Genomic DNA, 27,423 nt, shown 5'->3' with positions numbered 1-27,423 from the left:
CCACTACTGGGCACCGCTGTTGCTGGTTTTTGGGCGGCAAAACGCGGTCAGGAAGATGTGCTCCTTTTCAGCTGCAGGGGCCAAAGCCACACACCTTGGAAAGATTGTTCCAGGCGGCCGGGAGCCTTCTTGCTCGGCGGCGGCGGGCACTTCTGGGAGCTTGGCGCTGGGGACACAAGCAGCCGTCGCGCCAAGGCGGTTTTCTAATTCCATCTTCAGAAAAAAATTCCATTTTTTTTTTTTTTGCTGATGAACTGCAGGCTTGGTTTTTGTTTTTTTTTTTAAAACCCAAATAAAAACACTGAGAAGTCCAACTTTCTTTCTCTGAGCCGCAATACAAACTCCTGAAAATTTTTAGGTTCAAAAAGAAAAAACAAAACAAGACAACCAGGAAGACAAGGCTTTTTAAGGGAGTGGAGAAGAATCTACCTGTTTAAGTTAAGCCCACTAAGAACAAAATAGGGGGCGGAGACCCCTGTGACACGTCTTCTTAAAAACTGCGGGCGAGAAGTGCTCAAGGATCATCGGCCATTGCCATAGCCAGGGAAGAGCTGGTTGAGGGCGGCCTGCAGCGGCTGGTTCACCTGCATGGCGTAGCTCCGGCCAAGGTCGTAGCGGCATGCCGGGCAGCTGAACACCTGGGCCCGGAAGGATCTGTCCAGGCAGTCCTGCAGGAGAGTGCGGGGTGAGAACAGTCCCTGTCCCACTGTCCCCCGCAGTCACTGTCCCACTGGCCCCCAAGCGACAACCCCCAATCCCACGTCCCCCAGGGCACTGGGCAAGTGATGACCACTGACCCCACGTCCCCCAGGTACGGGGCAAGCAACAGCCACCATCTCGGAGTCCAGAGGCCCCTCTCCCCTGATCCTGGGTCTCACTTTCTACTTCCAGGCTGGCCTCCCTGGGGCTCCTCGCAGGCCCCAAGCGCATCCTGACCTCCAGTCCTTGGCATACGTAGCTTGTGCCACTTAACAGTTTGTCCTCTGGCTCTCCTATCACTCATGCCTCGGCTCAAGTCACCTCCTCGGAGGGCCCTTCCCGGGTGGCCCTGGAGTGTCAGAAGCAGCCTTCGCCCTACTTGTCTCCAAACGGCACCTTCCACCTTCTGGAATCACCTCGTCCTAACAACGTCCTTTTTTTTCTTTTTCTTTTGAAGATTTTATTTATTTGACAGACAGAGATCACAAGTAGGCAGAGAGGCAGGCAGAGAGAGAGGAAGAAGCAGGCTCCCTGCTGAGCAGAAAGCCCCATGTGGGGCTCTATCCCAGGACCCTGAGACCATGACCTGAGCCGAAGGCAGAGGCTTTAACCCACTAAGCCACCCAGGCGCCCCCCTAACAACGTCCTTATGTGCAACAGGCCAGACACCCCCGCCACTTGCAGCGGGCTTGCCGACCCCGCCACATACTACGTGCTCAATAAACCCGTGCCAGTGACAGGACAGGATGAAAGGCCGGCAGGATCTCTGGCCCTGAGCCAGACCTCTGGGTTCACACGCCATTCTCAACCGTGGCACAGCTGGAGAAGCCAGCCAGGTGGGACTAGAGAGCTAATGGGCAGACAAGCCCTGGACAGCCAGCTTCCTGCTCGCGGAAACAGGGAAGGCACCACCACTCGGCAAACACTAGGCAGGTAGGTGCCCACACCTCGAGGGCAGCATCGGGAAACGGGGTGAAGGTCAACCGTGCCGAAAGCCTGCCGAAGCCACAGCACAACCAGCCACGGCGCACGGCCGTGGCTCCTGCTCCCGTCTGTAGAACTCAGTTCCTTTCCCAACAGTCCACAACCTTGATCCCGGAGACTGAAGGCCATTCTTTCCACTCAACACAACTAAGGCTCAGGGCCACGTTCACAAATCGGGCTCTGGGCTGCTGACACCTCAAGTGTCCATCTCCACACCACAATGTTATTCGCCCTTAAAAAGAAAGGGAAGGGGCGCCTGGGGGGGCTCAGTCAGTTGAATGTCTCGACTCAGGTCCCAGCTCAGGTCTTGATCTCAGGTGTGTGAGTTCAAGCCCCATGCTGGGCATGGAGCCTACTTTAAAAAAAGAAAAAGGGGGGCGCCTGGGTGGCTCAGTGGGTTAAAGCCTCTGCCTTTGGCTCAGGTCATGATCCCAAGGTCCTGGAATCAAGCCCCACATCGGACTCTCTGCTCAGCAGGGAGCCTGCTTCCTCCTCTCTCTGCCTGCCTCTCTGCCTACTTGTGATCTCTGTCTGTCAAAGAAATAAAGAAAATCTTTAAAAGAAAATAAAAAGGCGGGGGAACGGATCCTGACAGCTGCCACGACGACATGGACACTGGGCTCAGCGACAGGAGCCAGACCCAGGACTCACCCCGCAGGACACCACTCCCAGAAGGTCCCCAGAAGAGGCCCATCCACAGAGAGGAGATGGTGGGAGCTGGGGCAGGGGGTGGGGAGTCCGTGCTTTGTGGGGACAGATTCTCTGTTTGGGGAGATAGAAAGTTCTAGAAACGGGTGGTCATTGGACAGAGTCAGTGTGCCTCACACCGCTGAGCTGTACACTCAGAGACGCTTAAGACAGTAATTTTTACTTTGTGGGTATTTTACTACAATCAAGTAATTTTTTAGTAGAGGAGAAACAAAATCAGGTGCTGGGACATGTAGGCCAAAGCCGTCTTCCTGTGACCACTCAGGGGCTGAGGTTCTTGCCGTGACCAGGGACAGACACAAAGGCCAGCAGCCCCTTCTTCCATGGCACCCGTGCGGGCTCTACTGAGACACTCAGTACCAGACTCCCCACAACCCACGCAGTTTCTGTGGCCTGACCCACCAGCCCTGCCGTGGGTGCCGTCTGTCCGCACCCAGCCCAGACTACTGTGGCACAGAGGCTGGCCGGGAAGGGGTTGCCTCATTTCTCTTCACGAGGCAACAGGGACTCCTGGGTGGCTTTCCAAGGCCACAAAACCCCTGCTCGGGGCACGCGGAGCTTCTGTCCTGGGCCACGCAGCGGGGCTGCCGGGCCGGAGGACAGAGAAGGGAAGGGCCTGACCTGCCGAACTGGGGGATGGTCACAGAGCCCTGGCCCTGGTGAGGCAGCGGACACAGGAGCCTGGACCAGGATAACCCCAAGGCGAGAAAGGGGGCTGGCAGCTCAGCGAGGCAAGGACAGTCTATTACGCCCCAACTATCTGCCTGCACTGCCCACAAGTTCCTCCAGACCAAGTCTGACTAGAAAACACTGCCAAAAAGCCACTTTCCCCACTCACCAGCACACCCAGCTGTGCAACTCCGCCTCCCGGTGATGCACGGGGCGGGGTCAGGAACCACCGCTCCTCAGGACACCCCCGCAGAGCGCAACCCACCCCAGCATCAGCATGGCTGCAGAGGAGACCTCGACCTCCCACCACCCCACACCCCCGTCTCTCTTCCAGTCCAGCCCTCTTGACTGACAACCCTCCAGGCCCTACTTCCCAGCCCTCGTCCTCTACAGGCCCCCACTGCTCCAATCTGCATGCCTGTCCAGGCTTCTGTGCATGCCATTCTGTCCCCCACCTTGAGATTCCACCTCCTCTGGGAAGCCCTCCCTCCCACTCCTCTAAGAGCCAAACATCTCAGACCTCTCCAGCCCAGGCCACGGCATGCTCAGTCAATGTCTGTCACACCCAGACCTCAAGCTAGGACTGCCACCCACCCTCTCCCGTCCTGGACCCCCAGCCATCTAGGAGGCCAGGGGAGAACATTCTGGAGACAGGAGAACCAGAGAACACTCCTAAGGCAGGTAGTCTATGACCTGCTGGAGGGACAGGCAGAGGACCAATGTGGCTTAAGGTCCCAGGGAGGTGAGCAGGATGAGGACAGTGTAGTCTGAGCACCACCCCCCGCCCCGGTCCACGGCAACCCCCGCCCCGGTCCACGGCCGCCCCCGCACCTTGCACACGTTGTGCTGACACACGGTCGTGATGGGCCGGAACACGAGCTCCTGGCAGCAGATGCACTGGAACGCCTCCTCCACTTTACTCAGGAACTTCTGGAACTGGAGGAGAGCGTGTGAGAGCGGACTGGACCCCCCTGTGACAGTGTCGGACCTGGTGCCCCTCAACCCTCCAGGGGCCAGAAGCAGCTCTTGCCCATGTGAGGACAAGAAACACAGCCCAGAGGAGCGAAGGCCAAGGCCCCGAGCCAACGTGACCGAGAGCCCGGAGAGGACGCCAGAGGTAACAGGACAACTCCAAGGTGGGAAGAGTCTGTCCGGAGGGAGGCACAGAGCCCATTCCCCCCAGGTATGGGCTGTGGCCGGAGGACACCAAGCTGGCGGCCACCCATCTAGGTCAGGCATCCTGCTCAAGGCAGGAGGATCCAGAAGAGGCAGGCCTGGTTCAGCAGCTCAGAATGCTGAACACAGACAGACCTCCTGACCCAGCAGTCCCATGCTTGAGGGGGGGAAGCTGCGATGTTCACCGCCCCCCGCTGTGGCTCAGCACCGCGGTCCCAGCAGGGGTGCATGCCAGCCTGTGGCCACCAGTGCCCACCCACAGGTGAATGCACACACCCAACATGGTCCACCCCCATGCCAGAAGGTTACTCGGCCTTAAAAAGGCAGGGACCCTGACCCCTGCACGAGGGGAGCGGGCCCCGAGGACAATGAGCTCAGGGAAAGTGGCCAGACCCAGAAGCACCCGTCCTGCAGGACCTCACTCCCAGGAGGGCCCCGAGGAGTCCCGTCCGCACAGACGGTGAGGAGAGGGTGAGAGCCAGGGGTGGCACAGGGGGTGGAGAGTCCGTGCTTCACGAGCACAGAGTCTCTGTGTGGGGAGATGGAAAGTTCTGGAGACGGAGAGTATGGGGTGGTCACAGGACAGGGTGAGTGTGCTTCCCGCCGCTGAGCTGTGCGCTTAGACACGTGGCAATGGGGGATGCTTTCTATTTCACCCGTAAACAATGACGAGGGGAGAGGACGTCCAGGCCAGGTAGGGGTGGGGGTGGCAGGCACTCACCGTCCCGTCTTTGAGCGACTTCAGGATCTCACTCCACAGCTTAGTGTTGCTCTGGTCCTCCTTGATGAGGCTGCTCTGCTGGGCCGTGAGGCTGTAGGGCTCTACCTTACTCTTCTTAGGGGTCCCTCCCGGGGACCCAGCGCCAGCCCTGCCACCTGCAGGGACAGAACAGAGGGGGTGAGAGCGGGCAGGTGGGCAGCCGGGCCCGCACGCGGGGAGGCGGCCCGCAGAGACACCCACCTCCGGACTTGGTCTTGCGCTTGCCCTTCCTGGGGGACGTGAAGGTCCCCTCCTCCTCCATCTCCTCCTCGTCCTCCTGGGCCTCTCTCTTGCTGTTCTCTTTCTCCTTCTCCTTCCTGGCCCGGGCCTCCAGGTAGCCTTCCGGGTACTGCAAGAGGAGGGAGTTGGCCGTGAGGACCACTGGGCGGGGGGGGGGGGGGGGGGGGGGGGGGTGTCCCAGAACCAGGGATGGTCTCACCCGGCCCCGTTCCTGCCCCCTCCCTCGTGGACAGTTCCCCCCCTGCCCAGCCCACACTGGCGCCTCCGAGACTTGGACTCCTCCTCCTGACTCAGCCTCTAGGGAGCTCTGGGAAGTGAGCCTCCAATCACCCAACGTACCAAGGAGAAAAGGGCTAAGGGCGTCCCGTGCACCTGATGGGGCAGAGGCGAAGTGGTGAACAGGGCAGGCACAGAACATGCTCGCCACCAGATCTGGCGACTAAGAGCGTCTAATGGTTATCCTCACTGATTCGTTTAGAGGTAGGCAAGCTCTCCCACGAGGGCCCAGGCGGCAGCCCTCCCAGCCTCAGAGCTCCGAGGTAGCCCAGAAGCCGGCAGGGCTCAGAAGGGAATGGACCAGTGTGGCTGGGCCTCCAGCGAACAGGTTTACAAAGACATGGCCCCAAGGCCTTGGCTTCCCAACCCTATTTTGAGGAGTCTGGGGGCCCCCCCAGGGTCTAACAGGCATTACTTGAGGAAAACCCAGACTCTGAGGCACCTCCGATCATGGGAGATTTCTCCAGCATGTCATCTAGAAACTGTCCAGCGTCTCTGGCAACACAAGTGTGACGTCACTGACACCCCCACCAGAGGCCGGCAGCTCCCGTCCTGCGGCTATTTTTCTCCCCTGTTCCTTAGCTTCTGAAATTCTCCATGGTGCAAACATCAAGTGCAAGAGACAACTTCGTGACCCCGGGGGGAGGCGCTATCTGATTCTCAGTAGCAATTAAGATTCCTTAAATAGTCCCACACTGAGTTACCAGCTGTGAAGAGACTCGCCATAATGAACAGAAACACCATAATTATGGGGCAGAAAGGGCGCGCCGCACACCGGCTGAACCCTGGGAGCTCTAGCTGCTGCACGGAGGGGAGCGAGGGCTCTGGGGGAGCGTTCCTCCCCACATCCCGCCGGTTTTTTGGGTTTGCCCCTGTGCGCCTGGAGGCGGCATGAAGCCTAGCAAAAAGGAAGAACCCAGAGGCCACGTGGATGTCGCACAAACTCCTCCCAGAACACAGCTCTAACAAGGAGGCCTGGCTCTCTACCCTCAAATTATGAATGTAAAGACACCACCACCAGCTGCCCACCACCTAGGTCTACTGGGTGGGTGCAAGGGGCGACCAGCTCGGTGCCTGGGAATTCATTTAAGATCACAGGAAACCCGCGAGAGTTTCGGGTCAGGAAGGCAGGCTCCCACGGTCCCCAGTGACTGGCCAGGAAAACGGGGCTGTGAGCAGGACAGCGTGGGGCCTGGGCGGTGCGGCAGGAGGCTTCGGATGGGCTGGGCCTGGGCGCACCTGCATGGTCAGCCCCAGCTTCTTGATCCGGTCCTTCCCTTCCTTCGTCCAAGGGCCAGGTTCAGTGTCATCCCTCCGCAGGAGATAGCGCCATACCAGGAAGCCGGACTTGCCCTTCTCTGGCCAGTACCGCACCACCTGTGGGGAAGCCCAGGGGAGGTCGGCGGGGGCGGGGCCCGCAGGGGCAGGGCGGGGCCGGCAGGAGGGCGGGGCCGGCAGGAGGGCGGGGCCGGCAGGAGGGCGGGGCCGGCAGGAGGGCGGGGCCGGCAGGAGGGCGGCCATTCACCTTGTAGATGCCGTCGTACCGGTTGCCCTCGGCGGGGGCGTACTTGCTGTGCTTGCGACCTTTCACGTTGCGCACCACCCGCACCGGTTTCCCGGACCGCCAGTCCTTGGCCTCGGCCCCCTTGCGGTCGTTGATGGGGGCACTACAGTTCAGAGCCAGCGCCCTGGGGGAAGAATCACTGTGGGTTGGATCCCATCTCCAACCACCCAGAGGAGAGCCTCTCATTCTCACCCCTAGAACCTGTGACTGCGACCTTCCTTGAAAAGTGGGTGACCGCAGATGCGTTCAAGCTCAGAGGAGATCAGGGGGCACTAGTGTGGCCCTAAAAGCAACAACTGGTGTCCGCTAAGGAAGGGTTAGTGGAGGTATAGGAACGGGGGAGAGGGCCACATGAAGGAAGCAAAGGCAGGAGGGACACCGGAGACCACCGGCAGCCACCAGAAGCTGGAAGCAGCAGGGAGGATCCCCCTCCAGAGGTGTCAGAGGGAGCACAGCCCTGTCCACCCCTCAAATTCAGAGTTTGGGCTCCAGAACTATGCAAGAGTAAGTTCCACAGATGGAGGTGTGCGAACACAGCAGGGCCTTCCCACCGAGGGCCACGTGGGCCCCGGCACCGGCAGACCAGGGCTCAGGCTCAGCACCTCCTTCAGGACCACTCCGGAGCCTCGCCACTGCTTCAATTTGTATCTTTGATAACCTGAGTTGAACTTAAGTTTTCATGGTCATTGATGCTCTGCACTCTTCTTGTGAATGACCTGTATGTCCTTTGCTTTTCTTCGTTTTTGTTATTGATTTGCAAAGCTCTTTATATAGGAAAGCCTAACCATCATAGGTCATGTTTGCAGCACACTCACCCCACAAATAGTCTTCTGCCTGTTCATTTTACATATGGGTTCTATTGATGTAATTTATAATATTTAAGTTATCAAATCTCCAGCTTTTCTTTTGGCGTCAGAATGCTTTTTGTGCTTACAAAGTCCTTCCCCATCCTGTGATCTGGGGTCAGCAATCTCTGGCCCGCTGCTTCGTTTTGCAAATAAAGTTTTATTGGAACACAGCCACGCACGTTCATTTATGTGGGCTTTGAGGCTGCTTTTGTGTTGTGATAGCAGAGTTGAGTGGTTACAACAGAGGCCTAAGGGAAAAAGTTTTCTTTAACACGTCTGACGGACTCACAAGCCTTTAGCAAACAGAAGGGAAGAAATGGATCTCATCATCTCTACATATTCCATCACACTGTAACAGGAATCTGAACTTCCTGACCGTACACCCTAAAAAAGACCCAACCCTCTCCCCATGTAGCTGCCGGAGGATAGGGCAGAAGCCTGCTAGCAAAGAAAGGAAACCTGTTTCTGCAAACCTGTTGGTGTTGGTGAGCTTTTGGTCACAAGACTGTTCTGCAGTCCGCTTGTTGCCAGAAAGATCTCGACCACCGCTGCCTGTGTACGTGAAAGAGTTTCCGTGGTCCTGAAACAGACAAGGAGGCCAGGCTGAGCCCTCCAGACACAGGAGAGGAGAGACTCGGCCAAAAACTACCCCGCACACACCTATCGAGAGGACAACCCTCAAAGACACAGAATGAGAACCCGGGCGTCCGTGTGCAAGCAGAAGGAGACCAAGCTAGCGCAGCCGTGATGGACCACGGTACCGAGGCTCCTCAGTACATTAAAAACAAGTTACCGTCGGATCCAGCAGTCCCACTTCTGGGTCTATACCCAAAAGAAGTGAAAACCGGGCCCTGAAGAGATGTTTGCATACCCATGTCCACAGTCACATTATTCACAAAAGCTAAGTGTGGAAATAACCCCACTGTCCATTGGGAGATGAAGGATACACATGGTACAGTCCATCTACACAACGGAACACGATCCAGCCTTAGAAAAGAAAGGATCCTGACACCTGCCACGATGGGGAGGGACCCTGAGGACACTGGGCTCAGTGAGAGGAGCCAGACCCAGGACACATCCTGCAGGACCCTACTCCCAGAGGAGTCCCGTCCCCAGAGGCAGAGAGGAGACGGTGGGAGCCAGGGCTGGGGCAGAGGGTGGGAGTCCGTGCCTCGTGGGGACGGAGTCTCTGTGTGGGGAGATGGAAAGTTCTGGAGACGGAGGGTAGGGGTGGCTGTACGACAGTGGGAGTGTGCTTCATGCTGCTGAGCTGTGCATTCAGAAATACTTGAAAGAATAAATTTTATGTGTATAGAATTTTTATTTTATACATGGTTTTTTAAAAATCTGGAACAGCTCCCCCCACACTCACCACGTCATCCTCATATCCCCCAGCCAGGACCAAGGAATAAGCCCCATCGTTGCTCCGGCCGTGGATGCCCGCCACGTGAGGTCGATGGACCCCCGACTCGCTGACCTGCGAAAACCACCAGGTGATAAATGGCACCTTTGGGACTGGCTGCACAGAGCAGCTCAACCCAACCCTTTTGGCTCCCACTTCCAAAGCCAGCGGCCTGACTTATCTGCCGAAGCCAATCACACCTGTTCCGAGAGCCCCTCCCCCAGAAGCCCCAAGTCTGAGCCACACCGTGGAAGGAGCTGGCCTGAAGTCCAGCCCTGTCACCAGCCCCCAGGGTGGTCCTTGCCCAGGCGCAGGGGCTTCTGGGAGGCCAGTACCCGTGGGCCCGGCCCCAGAGCCCAGGAAGTCGGGGGGTACCTGGACTCTGAACCTCCACATGGTGCCCACAGGGATCCCCGGGATCGGTCCGTAGTGGTTGGACGGGACGATGGTGCACTCCTTGGTACGCCCCACGCATGCCATGCCCTGTCCGTCCGGGACCAAAGGAAGAGCAGAGTGAGCGCATGTGGGGCAGGGAGGGTGGTGGGGGCGAGGGGCGAGGGGCGCGGGGCGAGGGGCGGCCTCACCTTGCCCCAGTCCCGCTGCGAGGAGGACGTGGCTGACGCCATCTTCGCCTTCTTCTTGCTCTCTTTCAGCTTCTCACCCGCCAGCACCACCTCACTGGCGTCATTCCGACACTCGGGGCAGTACCTGTGACAGCAGGGACGTCACCTCCTGTCCCTGCCTGCCTCCCACCCTCCGCGCCCAGCCATCCTGCGCGGTCCAGGGAAGGGAGAGCATTTCAGTCCAAATTCAGGAATATTAAGCAGGAACCCAGCCGCGCCCCCGCCCCCGATCCCCAATCGGACGTGCTCAGTAGCCACGTGTGCCCTGACAGGTGGCGCAGAGCGAGAACGTTCTGCTGGACGCCCAGACGCTCGTCCCTCTCCCCCAGGCATCTCACGGCGCTGCCCAGCAATGAAGGTAAAGCTCATCCGGGGATACTGGACACCCCCAGGAAAACTCGACGGGCAGCAAGGAGCCCGTCCGCTCACCACTCGTCCTCCTTGGGGATGCTGCTGAGGGGCGGACACAGGCAGTAAATGTGGAAAGCCATGTCACACTCGTCGCACATGAGCTGCTTGTCGGGGTCCTGCTTGCCCCCGCACAGGTGACAGGCGCACACCCGGCAGGTCTTGTTCTCGTCGTCCTTGCAATGCTTGCACGAGGGCCCGCTCTTCCCTGGACGAGGGAGGCGGGGCTCAGCTCCGGCGGGGCCGGCACGGGGAGCCCCCACCCCACACCCGACAGGGGAGTCACGGAAAGACAGGATCGGAACTCACTTCTCATTGGGTTTTCGACAACGGGGCTCCCCTCGCCCGGAAGCTCGATCTTGAACACCTCGTCCACGAAGATGATCCGACAGTCATTGAGCGAACCACCCCTGTGAGGCAGAAGCCATTAGAACACTCCATTAGAACACTCCAGCTGGCCAAGCCAAGGTGCCTCAGCAGGGAAGACTCTGCCACCTCCCACACTGCTCAGAGCAGAGAAACGCCTCTGGTTCTATCTAGTTTTATCAAGGCTTCTCACATTCATTGAGCTTCTCCCCTTGCTGATTCAAGTCCTACTAAATCAGAGACAAGACCAAGACAACGCATAAACCCCAGTTTCATCACATGCCTTTGAGACAAGAATTTCTAACCTTTCAACAGGCAGCCATGACTAAACAAGCCCCCATACACAAAACCGAAAGGTGAGGTCTGCTCAGTCTCCTTGTATCAAAATGCAAAACTCCTCCAGGTTCAAGTGACGGCCAGGGGCCAACCCCACATCTCCAACAGTGTCCAATGGCAAGCCAGTGGAGTCCCAGACACATGCCACCTGTGTCATTCTGTGTTTTCCAACCACCATGCTGAACGAGTAAAATCAGGCAGAATCAATGCTGGGCTTTACGTAATCTGATACTATTTCCACGGGTCCTGAGGTACTATTTCCATGGGTGATGACTAGGACAGAACTAGGAATGAGCTATTTCGCATTCCTGCCCAGCACCAAGTCCCTGACCTCCAGTGTGCGTTACACTTCCGGGTCAGCTTGGCCCGAGCCCGCCATATTTTGAGTGATTGACATCATGAGTGGCCGAGGCCACGGACCCGGGCTGCACAGGCACAGACGATCCTGCCGGCTCGCAGGAAACCCTGGGGACAGAGGCACAGAGGACATGGCGCCACAGGGCATGGAAGGCAAACCCAGGCCACGGAGAGTCTGTGGGACACATAACCTGGCTTCCTCAATAAATAACCTGGTAAGGAAAGGGGGAAAGAGGAAAGGACGGGAGACCTGAAGATGAAAGTGGCTTAAGTGATACAGATTGATCTAACTGAAGTCTGCGCAGGCTCCGTACACCCAACTAGCCAAAAGGTTACAAAAACAAGTGAGGAAATTGGAAAACAAATCAGTGACTGAATAAGTCATTAAGAAATTATGACCGGGGGCACCTGGGCGGCTCAGTGGGTTAAGTCTCTTGCCTTTAGCTCAGGTTGTGATCTCAGGGTCCTGGGATCGAGCCCTGCTTTGGACTCTGCTCAGCAGGGAGCCTGCTTCCCTCCCTCTCTCTCTGCCTGCCTCTCTTCCTACTTGTGATCTCTGTGTCAAATAAATAAATAAATCTTAAAAAAAAAAAAAATTATGATTAAGGCATAAAGACTTAGGGGCTCCTGGGTGGCTCAGTGGGTTGAAGCCTCTGCCTTCGGCTCAGGTCATGATCTCAGGGTCCTGGGATCGAGCCCCGCATAGGACTCTGCTCAGCAGGGAGCCTGCTTCCCCTCTCTCTCTGCCTGCCTCTCTGCCTACTTGTGCTCTACCTGTGTCAAATAAATAAATAAAATCTTTAAAAAAAAAAAAAAAAAAAGGGCATAAAGACTTAAAATGAGGGCTCCTGGGTGGCTCAGTGGGTTAAAGCCTCTGCCTTCGGCTCGGGTCATGATCCCAGGGTCCTGGGATCCAGTCCCGCATCGGGCTCTCTGCTCAGTGGGGAGCCTGTTTCTCCCTCCCCTGCTGCTTGCACATGCTCTGTCAAATAAATAAAAACTTAAAAGAAATTAAGAAGAAATGAATTGTAAAGCATTATGGATAGAATGAATCAATGCTTGAGAGTCACCTCAGTACGACAAGGCTGGTAGCACTCTCCTGTGAAGGAAAATCCACAGAATCCATCCACTGCTGGCAGACACGCCCTTACAGGATGAGGGAGGGAGCTCCTCAGGTAGGAAATGATTCAGGAAGGAATTCTTAGGAGCAACAGAAGAGAAACAGAAAAAGCAGAAAAGTGGGCACATCTGACAGATTATCCTCTTTAGGAGTTCTGCAAGACACAGGTGAGGACTGATAAAGATCCGAACCCCGTCTGCTACTCAGTGAGTACAAACGGACATAAGTAAGGATGGGTTTCTGGCAAAAGGGACAACCAGTGGGTCGCATGCTTACGGTAAAATCCAGAGGAACCGCTAAAAAACCTATCCACAGCAATACTCAAAAGACAGTACTCAAATCTGGACAGAATCCTAAAATGTGTTTAGGTAACCCATGGGAACGATGGAAAAAGAGAAACGGAGGAAACAAACAGAAAACAAATGACAAACTGGCAGACGTTAAGTCGTAACACACCAATGTTCACCTCGCGGGAATGGTGTGAATGTGCCGATCAAGAGGCAAGATGCCAGGATGGATTAAAAAACATGCCGGTTATGTGCTGCTTCTAAGCAACTCACTTCAAATCCAACTACACGGGTTGAAAGTAAAAGGAAAGAAAATACAGCCTGCAAACATTAACTTGAAAAAGCAAAGCAGGTGTGGACAGACACACAAGCACCTGGGAGCCAGGACACCACTAGACAAGAGGGAAATTACAGCATGACGGAGAGGTCCCTCAGCCGGGAAGACAGAGCTGCCCTGAGCGTGTGTGCCCCAGACACTGATGTGAGGCCAAGCAGAGGCAGACACCCCCACAGTGAGGGTGGGCACGCCAGCACCCCTCAGTACCTGACGGGGAACCAGACAGACAATCAGCAAGAATCAGAAGGGAGCACCAACAGGCTCTAACAGATGGAAGTAGGACACTCTGCCCAACAGAATATCCTGGTTTTTTCTCAAGCAACTGCAGAATATTCGGCAACTTTGACCCTACCAGGGGCCACAGAAAAAACCATAATAATAATAAAGTCAAATTAGAAATCAGGGGGTGTCAGGGTGGCTCAATGGGTTGAGCAACTGCCTTTGGCTCAGGTCATGATCCCAGGTTCCTGGAATCGAGCCCCGCATCACGGGAGGAAGGGTCCCTGCTAAGCGGGGAGCCTCTTCTCCCTCTGCCTGCCTGCTGCTCCCTCTGCTTGTGCTCTCTCTGTGTCAAATAAATAAAAAACCTTTTAAAAAAAAGAAATTAGGAATGAGTAACAGAAAGACAATGCAGAAGTCTCTAAACACTTGGGAATTAAACACAATACCTCTAAAGAAGCCAGGAGCCAGAGAGGAAGTCTCGAAGGAAAAAAAGAAAAAAAAAAAAAAAAAAAGAATGGTGAAGAAAAAGAAAAATACAACATAGCAAACTTTTACATGGAGAGCCGTGAAGGCAGTGCTGAGGACTAAATATATAGCGCTAAGGGCAGGCGTTAGGGAGGGGAGATGCCGCAGATCGACAGTCTAAGTTTCTTATTACCTCAAGAAACTAGAAAAAGGGGATGCGCAGGTGGCTCAGTAGTTGAGCATCTGCCTTTGGCTCAGGTCATGATCCCAGAGCCCTGGGATCGAGTCCCACATCGGGCTCCCTGCTTGGCGGGAAGCCTGCTTCTCCCTCTCCCACGCCCCCTGCTTGTGTTCCCTCTCTTGCTGGTCTCTCTCTGTCAAATAAATAAATAAAATCTTAAAAAAAATAAAAATAAAAATAAATTTAAAGGGAAAAAAAAAGAAAAGAAACTAGAGAAAGAATAAAATCAACCAAAAGAAAGAAGGGAGAACATTTAGAAGATGAGAGCAGAGATCAGTGAAATTGAAAACAAGGACATAAGAGAGAAAAGCAATGAAAGAACACACTCGTTCTTCATTAACCATAACGTGGCCGCAGCCTGGCCTGAGCCCCAGAACCTTGCCCCTAACACCTGCGTAGGTCTCCACCCTGGTGTCCCTGCTCCTACACTGCCCCCTGCAGTGCATTCCTGTCTAGGCTGCCAGAGCTGGAATTCTTAATTGTAGGTCAAAGCCTGTGGCTTTGCTCCAATGCTACCAATGCTCAACGGTCCAATGCTCCAATGGCTACCAGCAAAAGAGAAAGAATGCCAGTTCCAAACCTCTCTGGACCATGCTGCTTGGAGGCTCCCACAGTCTTGACTCTTCTCCCCCTCCACTCCACCCCACTGGCTTCCTTGCTAGAAATGCACCAGGCATGGCCTGCCCCAGGACCTTTGCACTAGCTGTGCTTTGCTCAAGATGCTGTTACCCAAATATCTGTGTGTATATATGCATTACACACATGATGGAATATTACTTGACCACAAAAAAGGACATCCTGACACCTTGTGGTGGATGGACTCTGAGGACACCGGGCTCAGCAAGAGAAGCCAGACACAGGATGGCAAAGCCTGCAAGACCCCGCTCCCAGGAGGTCCCCAGGAGTCCCATGCACATAGAGACAGATGGTGGGAGCCAGGACTGGGGCAGGGGTGGGGAGTCTGTGCTTCATGGGGACAGAGTCTCCATGTGGGGAGATAGAAAGTTCTGGAGACGGAGAGTGGGGATTACTGCACAATGGCTTGAGTGTGCTTCATGCCACGGAGTTGCACACTTAGAAGTGGTTAAGGTGGTGAGTTTTCTGTCATGTATATCTACACAGGCACACGCACATGTAGAACAGGGCTTGGCAAATACCTAAAAGGGGCCAGACAGTATTTTTGGATTGGTGGGCCACACAGCCTCTCTTCAGCTACTGGACTCTGCCCCTTTTTTTTTTTTTTTAAAGATTTTATTTATTTGTCAGAGAGAGAGAGGGAGAGAGAGCAAGCACAGGCAGACAGAATGGCAGGCAGAGGCAGAGGGAGAAGCAGGCTCCCTGCTGAGCCTGGGACTCGATCCTAGGACGCCGGGATCATGACCTGAGCCGAAGGCAGTCGCTTAAGCAACTGAGCCACCCAGGCGTCCCATCTGCCCTTTTAACACCAAGGCAGCCACGGGTATTCAGTGAAGAGATGGGCATAGCTGTGTGCCAATAAAACTTTATTTGCCAAAAAGGGCAGAGGGCTGGATCCGGCCGCAGACTGCACTTTGCTGATCCCGGATGCGGACTGTATCCTACGTGCGCTTTGCTTCTGTGCCTGTTTATGCTAGCTTACGCACAGGTGACAGGGAGAGAGAGGTCTCCGGAAAGGAGAAGTGGGTGACCAAGGGAGAAGGAAGAAGGGAGAGCCTTCCTTCAGTACCGCCTGGATTTTGACACTCTGGGATTATTACCTATCCACCAAATTCAGAACAACACAAAAAAACCTCTACCGTCGCGGCCTGGGGTTCAGAGACCATCGCCCAGGAGGAGGGACGTGAGAGACGGAGGGCCTCCCCTCCGGGGCCCCGGCTGGACAGCGCCGGGGCCGCGCCACTCACCCGAGCCGGACGTTGGCGTACAGCTCCCGCGCCGTCCGGGTCTCGCGCTTCCGCACGATCTCTGCATCGTACCAGAAGCCACGCTCCTTGGGGTTGTCCGGGTTATAGTTGAGCATGACCTCCTGGCCCACCTCGAGCTCCTGCCACTTGAAAATGTGCCGGGCGCGGGCCCGGACGTCCCGGGAACTCATCTGGACCACTCCGTTCTCCGGGTAGCTGGAAGGAAAACCGCACCGTCATGAGATCCCCGCGTCACACCCGACTTCATTCCCGTGACGGCAGAGGTGCCCACACGAGTGCAGGTTACTTTGGTCACAGTGGCCCGTCAAGTGCCCTCCCCGATGAGCTCAGCTCCCAGTAAGGAAAATACCCAGGCCTAGAAGACACGTTCGAATTACAGGTGTTACGGGTTGAACGGTGTCCCCGGAAAAAAGACCTGCCGGGAGTCCTTACAAGAGGAGGAGGAGACACCAGGGTAGGCTCTCGCGGCCCCACAAGGGAAAGCCCGTGTGAGGACAGCGAGAAGGCGGCCGGTCTGCAAGCTGGGAAGATGGGCCTCACCAGGAAGCAACCCGCCAGCACGGTGAAGTGGAGTCCCAGCCTCCAGAGCCAGGAGATGTAGCCGCCCAGCCTGGAGTCACCTGTGGTGGTCACCCGAGCCCGTCCCAGACCTCTTCCACGTGCAGAGACACCGACCCCTGTGCCCGGCACACGCTAAGTGCTAAGTACTTGCACGTGCCAGAAAGGGACAGACGACAAACTAGATCTAGAGAGGCCTCACGCAATGACGCATGGTAGGGACAGAAGAAGTCAGGAAACGGGGTGGGGGGAGTGCATCTGCAACTAGCTGTCCCCGAGGAGGGGGTCCCCGTGAGGTCAGCCCTCTAGGGGTGGCCTCCTGGGTAGTTATATCCTGTCATGCCCTTGCCGGTGCCGAACTCCAGGGCCCGTGGACACAGCCAGCACCGCGGCCTGCCCAAGTGCAGCAACACTCACTCGTCATATTTCACGTGATAAATGACATCGTCTTCCGGCGTCGAGCTGGAGCTGCAGGGCTCGTCCGAAGACGGGGCCTTCCTCGTCACCCTGACCACCTGGGCCTCAAACCACGCCCCCATGTTCGTGTCCCGAGCGTCAACATACTCATTGGCCTGCCGGGAACCAGAAAACACTCATCCAGCCAGAGATACCCGACATGTCGGACCAACAACGTGGACAAGAGGCTGCTTGATTTCCCGGGGGGCCGGATGCTTCAGGATTGGGACTCAAACCCAAACGACTATAATAGGATTTCTCAGCCACGGCCCTGAGGATTCTCTGGTTCTCCTTCCACGGGGACGGGCAGAGAGAGCCCCACAAAACCCAGACACGATGCATGCCGTCAAGGATCACTAAGGGACGCTGGATCACTCTGTGTTTCCACGGGGAAGCCTCGGGAGCACTCCCGCCGGCGACTTTCACAGCAGGACGGGGGTGCCCGGCCAAGGGAAGGATGACAGCTGGCCTGACCCTACAGTCGGGCTACTAGAAAGCCAGTGTGATGGAGGGGCGTGGGGCATGCTACCCGGGGCCCTGGGGGTGGAGACAGCGGCCATGTGGGGTGCACGCTCAACCCCAAACCTGCTGCGAGACTCACCTTGTACAGGCCCAGCTCCGTCTCGTCCCACGTGTCTTCATCTGCCAGGCCCGCCTTCCCGTCTGCCTCCGAGGCCGCCTCGCCACTGTTTGAGGATTTGTCGGACTCGCTCTGGCCCAGGCAGCAGCCCGAGTCTGTGTCCGACAGTTCCGAGTCCCGCTCCTTGGCGCTGCTGGCCGGGAGCACAAGGCTCTGGCGGACCAGGAGCTGGATGGTGTCATTCAAGCGAACGTCATAGTCAAAGAGTGTGTGGCCGTCCTCCATCTGCACAGACCCCAAGACAAGGGTCACTAGCCTGCCAGCCACTGAGTGCTCCCCTTCTGGGTACCCGGCAGCAGATACACCACAAGCAAGGTACCAGATCTGCCCTCGTGGAGGGTGGGTTCCAGATCTACCACAGAACAACACTGCCGGGGCGGGGGGCAGGTAATACACAGTCACCCCTTTCCATCAGGACCCTCAGAGCCTCTCCAACGAGGATTCGCCACGTCACACAGAGAACGTTCTGGGAGCACCCAGCATAACCAGCCGTGCTGGGGGCACCCATCACATGCCGGGGGTGTTTCTTAATACTGGGTCCAGTAACAATAAACGGCCTTTGGCACTGGAGCCAAACTGAGGGCAAGCCTGCCCGCCAGGGAGCGCCGCGTCACCTGGCTCAAAACGCCGCAGCAGCAAGCACAGAGACTCCTCGATAATTACTCAGGGGAGAAAATTAAGCCAGGTCCCTGCTCACACCAGACACCAGAATCCAACCCCAAGAGGTCAGGCAGTGTAAACCAGAGTGACCCCCCAATATGGGCAAGTCACCCCCTCCCCCCACACAGTGTGTGTATTTCAATGTGTGCAGCACCCCAGGACCTCAGCGGGTCATGCGGTTACTGAACGCAGACTCCTGGGGGGGTGTCCGTGGAATCCCCCCACTCAGGGGTTCCCGGCCCAGGGTGATTCTGCCTCCCTGCCAGGGGCTTGACAACACCTGGGGTCATCTGGGTTATGGGAAGCTGCCCCGCCTCGCACGGTGCCGGGGACACGACTACGGGGACCCAACTAGCCAATCTAGCTTACCCTCGGCCTTCGGGTGGTGCCGAGGGGGAGGGACGGGGGAGAGACGCCCCATCCTACCGGAGACGCAGACCCAACATTCGCCAGCTTCCCTGCTGCCCCCCACCCCCATGAGCTTCTCTCCCCCAATCCCACCCACAGGAGTCCCTGGTGGGACTGTGCTGCCACCACTGAGGCCAGCCATCCTCATGACCGCCCGGTGACAGTGTGCAAAGGAGTTTTGTCATCTGAGCCACATTCCAGTGGCACATGAGGCCCGAGGAGTTCTCTTTTATTTGAAGCTGTCCCCCGGGCACCGCGGCACCCCACCAACACCAGCAAGGCCCCTCCAGTGCATCCTGTTCTCCCCCAACATCCCTAAGGCAGGTCTCTGCCCACAGCGCCCTAGGCATATATGGGGTCAGGCTGCTCCCCGGGGGGCCATCCTGGGCACTGGTTGGGGAGACAGCATCCCCTGACCCCACACACTAGATGCCAGGAGCACTCCCGGTCGTGAGGACCAGAGATGTCCCAGACATGGCCCAGGGTCCCCTGAGGGCTGCACTACCCTGCTCAGAAGCAGTGTCCTAAAGAAAAAGAGAAAGGGGGGATGCCTGGGTGGCTGTCGGAAGGCCTGGTGGCTGTCAACAGGCAAGCGGCCCCTGGGTCACAGGGAAGGCGAGCTCCAGGGCCCAAAGCCCCTCACGGCAGCGGCTGCTGTGTCATTCAGCGCAAACCAAACATCTGGTGAATGGTCGCCCCCTCCCCGGGAGAAGGCCTCTGGACACATGGAAACTTGCCTACAGCCACAGCGCTCCTGGGCACACCCCACGGCTTCACGCAGCGTGAGGGGGGAGCCTCAGTGCCAGCCCCCCGCCACCACAGGACCAATACAGGACAGCTGTGATGGGCAGTGGGGACACAGCTGGGAAGAGACAAGTCAACGTGCACACACGTGTTCACGGCAGCAGGACTCACAGCAGCCTAAGGGGGGAACCACCCAGCGTCCACCAACGCGTGGGCGGGGAACAACACGCATACACACAACGTGCCCCCCACACACGGGAGGGTCCCTCGGCCATGGACAGTAGTGAGGCGCCCACACACATGGCACCAGGGACAGACCCCGAGCCCATGACGCTCAGGGAGGGAACCAGACACAGAAGGCCCCAGGCGGTGTGAGTCCACGCCCGGACCAGACTCCTCCAGCAGGTGACTGGTTGTTAGGGGCTGAGAAGGGACACTAAAAAGTAAGTAGGTGAAGAGAATGTCCTAGCTGTGCCGTGGTGATGGCTGCACGGCTCTGTGAAGACACGGAAAACCACTGGATCGCACCCTTGAGCGGGTGAATCATACAACATGTGAATTACGTCTCAACAACGCGTCCGGCAGGTTTTTTTTTTTTTAAAGGAGAAAAGGGAGTCCCAGAAAGATGCATAGTGGGTGACGCCAGCTCGGAGACATTCTGGAAAAGGCAAAACCGTGAAGACAGCAGAAGGATCAGTGGGGACCAGGGGCTGGGAGAGGAGGCGTGACGGACACGGTGGGAGCCCCCCCAGCCACAGCAGCGGGCCCACGTCACACAGCGATCCGAGCCGACGGGACAAGGAACGAACCCTAATGTCCTCTATGGGTCAGCGCGGGCTCATCGCCTGTGACACGCATGGCACTTGGTGCGGACACCGGGAGCGGGCGAGAATGGCGGTGTGGGAGACGGGAGAAATCACCGAGCCTTCCTCTCGACGTTACTGAGGACCTGAGACGCACAAATACATACGTAAATACAAATAAGCTTATAAACATACAGATCCACAATAAGCACGCTAATTTAAACAGACGAAGAAACACAAGTGTCCCCAGTGGAACTAGGGCAAGGAAACCAGCAGAAGGTGGGCCAAATGGCCTTAGAACAAGACTCATGCACCCTGGGGCCCAGCAGCTCAAGAGGCAGACACCCCCTCGCCGCTGCTGACATCGGGCGGAATCGCTCTGCGGGGGGCCGTCCTGGCACTGCTGGGAAAACCATGGCCTTGTCACACGAAGGAGTCCACATAGCTGCCTTGTGACAGGGAAACCAGCAAAGCAGATGAGAGTCCCACACGTGTCACGAGAAACAAGGACAACTCCTGGGACGGGAAATGAAGCATAAATCAAGGTACCTGGACAGCTGAGAGGTGGCGGGAGGGCTGGAACCAGGCCAGTTCCAGACCGGGCCCCTCCCGCCCGTGGCGGGTCAGGAAGCCAGGCTCTGTCAGCTCCTGGATTTGCTCGGGCACAGGCCCTGTGGAGGAGGCCAACGTGCCTACCGACGCAAGAATGCGGACAGAGGCACAAACAGGGCACGGAAGGGGGCATTCAGGCTGGGGGAGGCGAGCACAGGACTCTGCCTCCTGGTCAGAAGCCACCTCTGGCTGCTTCCTGAAGCCATTTCTAGAACTTTCCAGAAGGGCCCCTGAGGTCAGCAGGAAGGCTGCACAACTGTTTGCTATAGGAGAGGGTATGTGCTATGTGTCCCTCTCCCCCGACCCTGCCTGCCCAAAGCTGTACACGAACATTTGGGAACCACGGGAGACAGGCTAGGCCCAGGCCTGCCTCATGCCAACGTGTATTACACTTACATTCATCGAGATTCTAAAGTTCTCGAGCACCTGGCCAGCTCAGATGGAGGAGCACACGACTCTTGATCTCGGGGTTGTCGGGTTTGAGCCCCATGCTGGGTATAGAGATTACTTAAAGATAATAAAGTCTTAAAAAAAAAGTCCAAAAATTTCCACCAAGGCTAACGATATTCATAAAAGCTACAAAAACTCCGCAACAGATGATCTATTCCTCACTCTCGAGGTCCTGACCTTAAGATTAAACCTGAAGTTAACAACCCGTAGAGGCACACTTTGCATCGAAAATCCCTCAAACCTCCTATGATAGGACACGTGCAGTGGTTTGGGGCACGTAACCTTATACAGCAGATTCAGGTCTAAAAACAAAACTGCCCACAGTGTTTATGTCTTCCTCTCTGTCTTTTTTTTTTTTTAAGATTTTATTTATTTATTTGACAGGGATCACAAGTAGGCAGAGAGACAGGCAGAGAGAGAGGAGGAAGCAGGCTCCCTGCTGAGCAGAAAGCCCGATGCAGGGCTCGATCCCAGGACCCTGGGATCATGACCCGAGCCGAAGGCAGAGGCCCAACCCACTGAGCCACCCAGGTGCCCATGTCTTCCTCTCTGTCTTAATTCAAGTATGCTTTCTGGACATTTCAGGACATCTGGAATTTTCAACCACTCGGACGGCATAAGAGCGAACTTAACACGTAAGTGATCTGACAGCTAAGCACATTGGTTCCTGTTGGAAACCGGGATTAGAGCTTCCCATGCCTACCGTTTCTGTCCCCAGTCTCTGTCCCCTCGTAACACTTTTAAGGGATGCTTTTCAGGGTGCTGGGTGCTGCCCGGAGGCCCAAGAGGACAGGGACTCATGTCCCTGGGCTTGGCAAGTGGTAGTTCTTGGGTTGCCTCTAACCAGCTGTTTCAGCAAGAGAGGTGGGGAGGGCAGTGAGCCTCATACCAAGAAGGACCTACAGCTGGCGGAGGAAAGGGAGCTCTGATGAGAACCCGCCAGGCCGACCTGGGAGTCTGAGAGGGAGGAAGCAGGAAATTGCTCTGCCCCTCTTCCTGGGGGGTACAGCCGTGGCCGCTCACCGGTCCTGCTCAGCCTGCAACCCAGTGTGCACAAAAGACAGACCGACAGGAACGGGGGGAAGAAAATTCCATGCAGCAAGAGCCCGGATGAGGCAGAGGGGACACGATTTCCCAGCTTGGGGGCAGCAAGCAGAGAGAAGGGCACCTCAAAGCCACACGTGACTCGTCCACATCAACAAAGGCTCTTCAGGGTCTTCAGCTGGTCTCAGGGTGGACAGGGGAAGTGCTGAGACCAGATGCTTTGCACACCCTGCCCTGAAGAACTCTGCAACACAGTGCCCTAGGGGACCTGTTCTAGAATGTACTAGAACAGGTTTAGTACATTCCACAGCAGTGCTGTTCCTAACAGCAAAACCTGGATCTTCAAGTAAGGACCCTGGATGGAAGCACAATAGGGCAGCCGGACAGTCTAGTCCACACTTGTTTTTGTAAATAAAGTTTTATTGGACTGGGACACGCCCCTTCATTCGCATCCTGTCTGTGGCTGCTTCCCCGCTGCAGGGCGAGCAGCTCTCCTGGAGACAAATATTTATGTAAAGGGTTTGCTGCTGCCTGGCTTGGAGGCTTGCTTGGAGGGCATGCCCGGCTGGGAGCTCTCCCTGGGGAAGAGGACCCTCCCTCGCACCGCCTGAAGGACAGGGCTCTGCTGCCCCACTCGGCCCTTTGGGAATTCAGGGCCAGCACTCGGGAAAAGCCATTCTGAATTCGGGTGCTAGGACGCGGGGCACCCAGTCGAGGCCGTTTCCAGGGCACCAGTTCAGACTGATCTTTCCAAGGGACCTTAACACGGCCTTTGAGGCCAGTGTGGCCGATTTCACTGTTGCCCTCACGTCAATTACCTAAATTAGTACTTCTCAACTGGGGGCAATTCCAGACAATGAGCCCGCCTCCCACGTCAGTAGGGCCGAAGGGAAGAAACCCAGTGGGCGCTGATTTCCCGTGCCTTTACCTCGAGCTGGCCGGGCCCAGTTCCACACTGGCCACACTGGGAGAGCCGCGAGGAGCTTGGATGGCAGCCACCTGGGCTGGGGACACAGGGACGATTCTGTAACAGCCAGAGCCCTACACCTGAGCGTGCCGGAGTCCCCACAAATGAGAGCTATTGTTATTTTTCTGGGCAGCCAAGAAAAAGGCGCCAGATGCCTCTCGCCCTTGCCCAGGCTGGGCCTGCCGCCCGGGTCCCTGCCCCCATTCGGCTTCTTGTATTTCCGCCAATCAAGCGACATAACCGCCAACCTATTCAGCCCAAACAAGCCGGCCACGAAACCCTCCCATATCCTGAAGAAAGGCTCAACTATGTTCTGCTTTATCGGCTCAGTCAACCTCACGGCAGACCGTGGACTGCTACAACATGTTTCTTTAAAAGGCGGAAAAAAAGAGTGGGGTGGGGGGAGCGCGAAGGACTGCAAAGCCTCTCTAGAACGTTCTGTAAAAGCAGCTCTCCGCCCCCCGCCCCCCTCCCCCCGCCCTGGAAGCTCCGCTGCTTTCTATCGCAGTGAGCCTGGTCCGGTCTGTTTGCGGACCCGACTCACTGGGAGGTGCTGCCCTATGTCCTGTCTGTCCTCGTCCCAGCCCCCCACCCCCACCCGACAGCCAGGCCCCGCTGGCGTCCCTAGGGAAGTTGCATCACACTCTAGGCCTGGCTTCCTAGGCCGGAAGACAGAGGCGGCTGCACGTTCCCTCCCAAAGCTGCCGAGTGGGGAAGAGAAGCGCCAGGCGGGGGAACAGGCGGCCTTCACGGAGGTCAAGGGGGAAGCAGGAAGCCTGTGCCAAGTGTGAAAGCCGGGCTGTGAGCAGGCGGCGTCAAGAGCTCCGTCTCCAGCGCTGACGGCCGGCCAGTTGCAGGTACCCGCCTCCGGGCTCCCACACACAGGTGTTCCTGTGCTCATCAGGCCTTATAACTTTCACAGGGGTCCTAAGGGCTTTCGTACGGGTCAGATCTCAAGTTAGGAATGAAGGGAGATGGGGGTTTAGATACATGGGTGTAGACATCTGTCCAGACGCCAAATGGTCTGCCTGACGCGTGCGTATCCCACTATATGCCAGTGTTGCCTGAACAAAAAAGCAAGACCCGCAAACCCATCCCGGACTCTAGTTAACGGCAGGCGTAAAGTGCTCGTGCAACTTACATTGAAACGCACTCCCAACACCACCATGGACTGGTAGACAGACAGGAAGACGGAGAGAGCGGGGCTGACCGGAATGTGGCTAGATGCCAGGGCAAGCTCTAGGGGTAGGTGCTTGTTCATGGTGGCTCCAACTTTTCGGCCAGGTGGAAATGTAACAACAGCGCCTGGCATGCCAGGCGCTCACAGATCCTCCCACCGGGGAGGACTCGATCCGACTCACGTCTGAATCACATCGTGAACAGCAGAGCAGGCACACGCAGAAGGCGCTCAGAAACTCTGAAAGAACCCTCTGCTGAACAAAGAGATCGAGTGGGCTAATCGAAGTCGGTCTGGATGCCACAAAAAATGAGCCGTGGGAGGAGGCGGGAGAGAGACAGCCCCCTTGGAAGAGCTCACTCGGGGCCCTGCCTTTGCTGACTGCACAGGCCATCGGCGGGACCCACGTCCCCTCCCCGGGCAGACGGGTTAAAGCAGCTTCTAGAAATATCCAAGTCATCGCGTCTCTCCCAGGAAGGAGGGGAAAGGTCTCCAAGGGCACCAGGAACCCAAGAAATTAATCATCAGGTCTCATTTTGAGTTAAGCACCCTGGAGACTCCCCGCCCCCAAAAATCCGGCTGGTCACAGAGTGTTTATTCCTCAACAGAGACAGCAGATGGCGGCAGTACCCAGTTCAAAATGCGACAACAACAAAGTCAGGCACGCGCAGCCCAACTGCAGACTTTCAATCCAGGACACGGTCCCCGCGCCCCCTGCGCCCCCGCGCCCCGCTGTCTCTACCGTACACCCCGCTCCATGACGGCCCCTGCAGACGGGACCGACACTTTGGGCCTTACCACCTTAGCTTCCCTGTGGGAAATCCCACTCACAGCAGCATGGGCCGTGCCCCCAAAGACTCCGACAAAAACAGAAACCCCTCACTCCCCCTGGAGAAAGCGTCCCAAACGTGGGCAGCTGAGAAAGCCAGGGTGGCCATTTTAAACGCTTCCAGAGGCCGGGGAGAGGGCGAGAAGAAAGGACACAGAAAAGCGGGGCCCGCAGACCCCGAGGAAAGCACCGAGCTCCGCTCGCTCCGCAGAGCAGGCCAGAGCGGCGGAAATTCCTGACCAGCAAGGCCATCTCCGGCCTCCGAACAAGCGGATCCGAATTTCTCAAAAACAGACCCTGCGGGGGTCAAACTCTAACTGGGCGCAGGCTGTGGGCCATCGGTGTGTGTTTCAAAGGAAAACCCGATCCCTCCTGTCCTACTGTCTGAGGAAGCATTCTAGGCTCTTCCTCGAAATTCATCCGTCCTCCATCGACCACCTCCAACTTCCTTTTCTAGAAATTACATTGAGGGCAGCGTCAAAAAAAACAGGGGAGGCGGACTTAAAAGCCCAACGGCTACGGACTGGAGTGCCAGCTTCCTGCCCGGTATGTCGATCTGCAAGCGGAGCCTTTGTTCCTGGCTCAGGCATTTGAGGTTTCTGTGGAGACGTGAAGCGGGACCGGACGAGGGGCGGGGAGAGTATATGGACGGTGCCTGGACCAGGCAAGAACAAAGGTGCAGGGCGGGCGGCAGCCGGCTGGGCGGGTTTACCTGCTTGCCCCTGTAGAAAAGCCTCTGGAGGCCGGGCTCCACGTGGAAGACCTCCTGGATCTTCCGCCTCAGCTCCTCCACCTTGGTCAGCCTGGACAGCGAGTCCACAGTGTGCGTCACCTTCCCGTCCATGGTGCGAACCTGGATCCACATGGCGCCTGCTGGTGCTGAGGGCGAGAGAGCGGGACCCCCGGGTCAGTGGGGCTGCTGCCATCTACACACCGAGCCATGCTCGGGTCACCTTGGCTTTTGTCCAGTCTGCGGACGCTAGGAAACTCCCAGGACACCCTCCCGGCGCGCGGGTCCGCGGACTAGCCAGCCACAGCTGACCAGGGCCCCGCGGAGGAAATGAAGGAATTAACGCGTTAATGACCGTGACGCCGGAGGAGCGAGGCGGGAGGGAAAATGCGGGGACAGCGAAGGGCATCTCGGACCACTCAGTCCAACCCGCTCCGTCTTTCATGGAGGGGAGGCGGAGGGGACGGGACGCGGGGGAGCAGGGAGCGACACACACAACGTCCAGAGGAAGGAGCGCACAGCCAAATGGCGAGGGACCAGGCTCGCTCGCTCGCTCGCTCGTTCATTCATTCATTCCCTGGGTTAATACTGACGCAAGAGGAAAACCCAAAAGTCCGGCGCGGGTTGGAACTTCGGAAGTCCCAGTAACTCAACTGAGTGGGACCGAAAGGGAAGGACCACCGCCCCCCGGGACCCGGGAGCCCCCAGCCCTGGGCGCCCGCGGCCCCCACCGCCCCCCCCCGCGCGCGTGCGCGCGACACGGCCGGCCCCGCGGTGGCCATGGCAACCGGCCGCCCCGTCCCGTCCGCCCCCGCGCGCGCAGCGCTACTCACCTCGGCCCGGCGGCGGCCCCGCGCGCCGGCTCGCGTTTCCCGGACCCCGACCCACGGGCCCAGAGCCCCTCTTATTCTCCCGCCCGCCCGCTCGGGCCACGCCAACTAGCCCACGCCCACCCCCACCGCCGGGACCGGCCGAGGGGCCCCGCGCTCCAAGTCCCGCCCCCCTTCACTTGAGCCGACCCGCTCATTGGCTCCGCCGCGCCCGGCTGCCCCGCCCAGCCCGCTCCCCATTGGCCCAGGCGCGCCCGGGGAACTAAGGGCGCGCGAAATCGGGCTCGGGCGCGACAATTGAATCGCGGGGCACCCCGCGCGCAGGCGCGGAGCCTGACATCCTCCCCTGCGGCTCGCCAGGCCCTCCCCCCACCCGGCCGGCGCGACCCCCGCGGGGCTCTGGGTATGTTCCCCTCGCTCCTGCCGGCGCCCGGGCGGCGGGGGACGACTCCCGAGGGCCGGCAGGGCGGGGGCAGAGCCCGAGACGGCGTGGAGAGCAGCCACGCTGCGGGGCACGCGTGCG

The 27,423-nt window shown here is 57.5% G+C and overlaps 1 protein-coding gene across 5 annotated transcripts in view; it reads right to left on the bottom strand.

Moving 5' to 3' along the window:
- Positions 1–247: 247 nt before the first annotated feature.
- UHRF1 (ubiquitin like with PHD and ring finger domains 1) overlaps positions 248–27,423 on the bottom strand; it is a 32,061-nt gene continuing 4,885 nt past the window's right edge. Inside the window, exons 1-17 of one of the 5 annotated variants that reach the window (XM_032306998.1) lie at positions 26,904–27,050; positions 26,053–26,219; positions 17,608–17,871; positions 16,968–17,122; positions 15,972–16,187; positions 10,667–10,767; positions 10,379–10,565; positions 9,911–10,034; positions 9,702–9,809; positions 9,297–9,401; positions 8,398–8,504; positions 7,038–7,200; positions 6,752–6,889; positions 5,198–5,345; positions 4,958–5,112; positions 3,892–3,996; positions 248–668 (exon numbers count right to left, since the gene is read on the bottom strand). In XM_032306998.1, coding sequence (XP_032162889.1) covers positions 522–668; positions 3,892–3,996; positions 4,958–5,112; positions 5,198–5,345; positions 6,752–6,889; positions 7,038–7,200; positions 8,398–8,504; positions 9,297–9,401; positions 9,702–9,809; positions 9,911–10,034; positions 10,379–10,565; positions 10,667–10,767; positions 15,972–16,187; positions 16,968–17,122; positions 17,608–17,871; positions 26,053–26,205 — 2,376 coding nt within the window. In that variant the 5' untranslated portion in view covers positions 26,206–26,219; positions 26,904–27,050 and the 3' untranslated portion in view covers positions 248–521. Of the gene's footprint in view, positions 669–3,891; positions 3,997–4,957; positions 5,113–5,197; positions 5,346–6,751; positions 6,890–7,037; positions 7,201–8,397; positions 8,505–9,296; positions 9,402–9,701; positions 9,810–9,910; positions 10,035–10,378; positions 10,566–10,666; positions 10,768–15,971; positions 16,188–16,967; positions 17,123–17,607; positions 17,872–23,295; positions 23,500–26,052; positions 26,220–26,663; positions 26,797–26,903; positions 27,051–27,423 lie in introns of those variants that run through there. The other 4 variants (XM_032307007.1, XM_032306991.1, XM_032307013.1 and 1 more) reach the window with 4 other exon arrangements.

This window comes from Mustela erminea, chromosome 1, assembly GCF_009829155.1.
Source record: "Mustela erminea isolate mMusErm1 chromosome 1, mMusErm1.Pri, whole genome shotgun sequence".
Taxonomy (NCBI): domain Eukaryota; kingdom Metazoa; phylum Chordata; class Mammalia; order Carnivora; family Mustelidae; genus Mustela; species Mustela erminea.
Note: the sequence above shows the minus strand (reverse complement) of the source record. Positions and strands in the feature narration are given on the sequence as shown.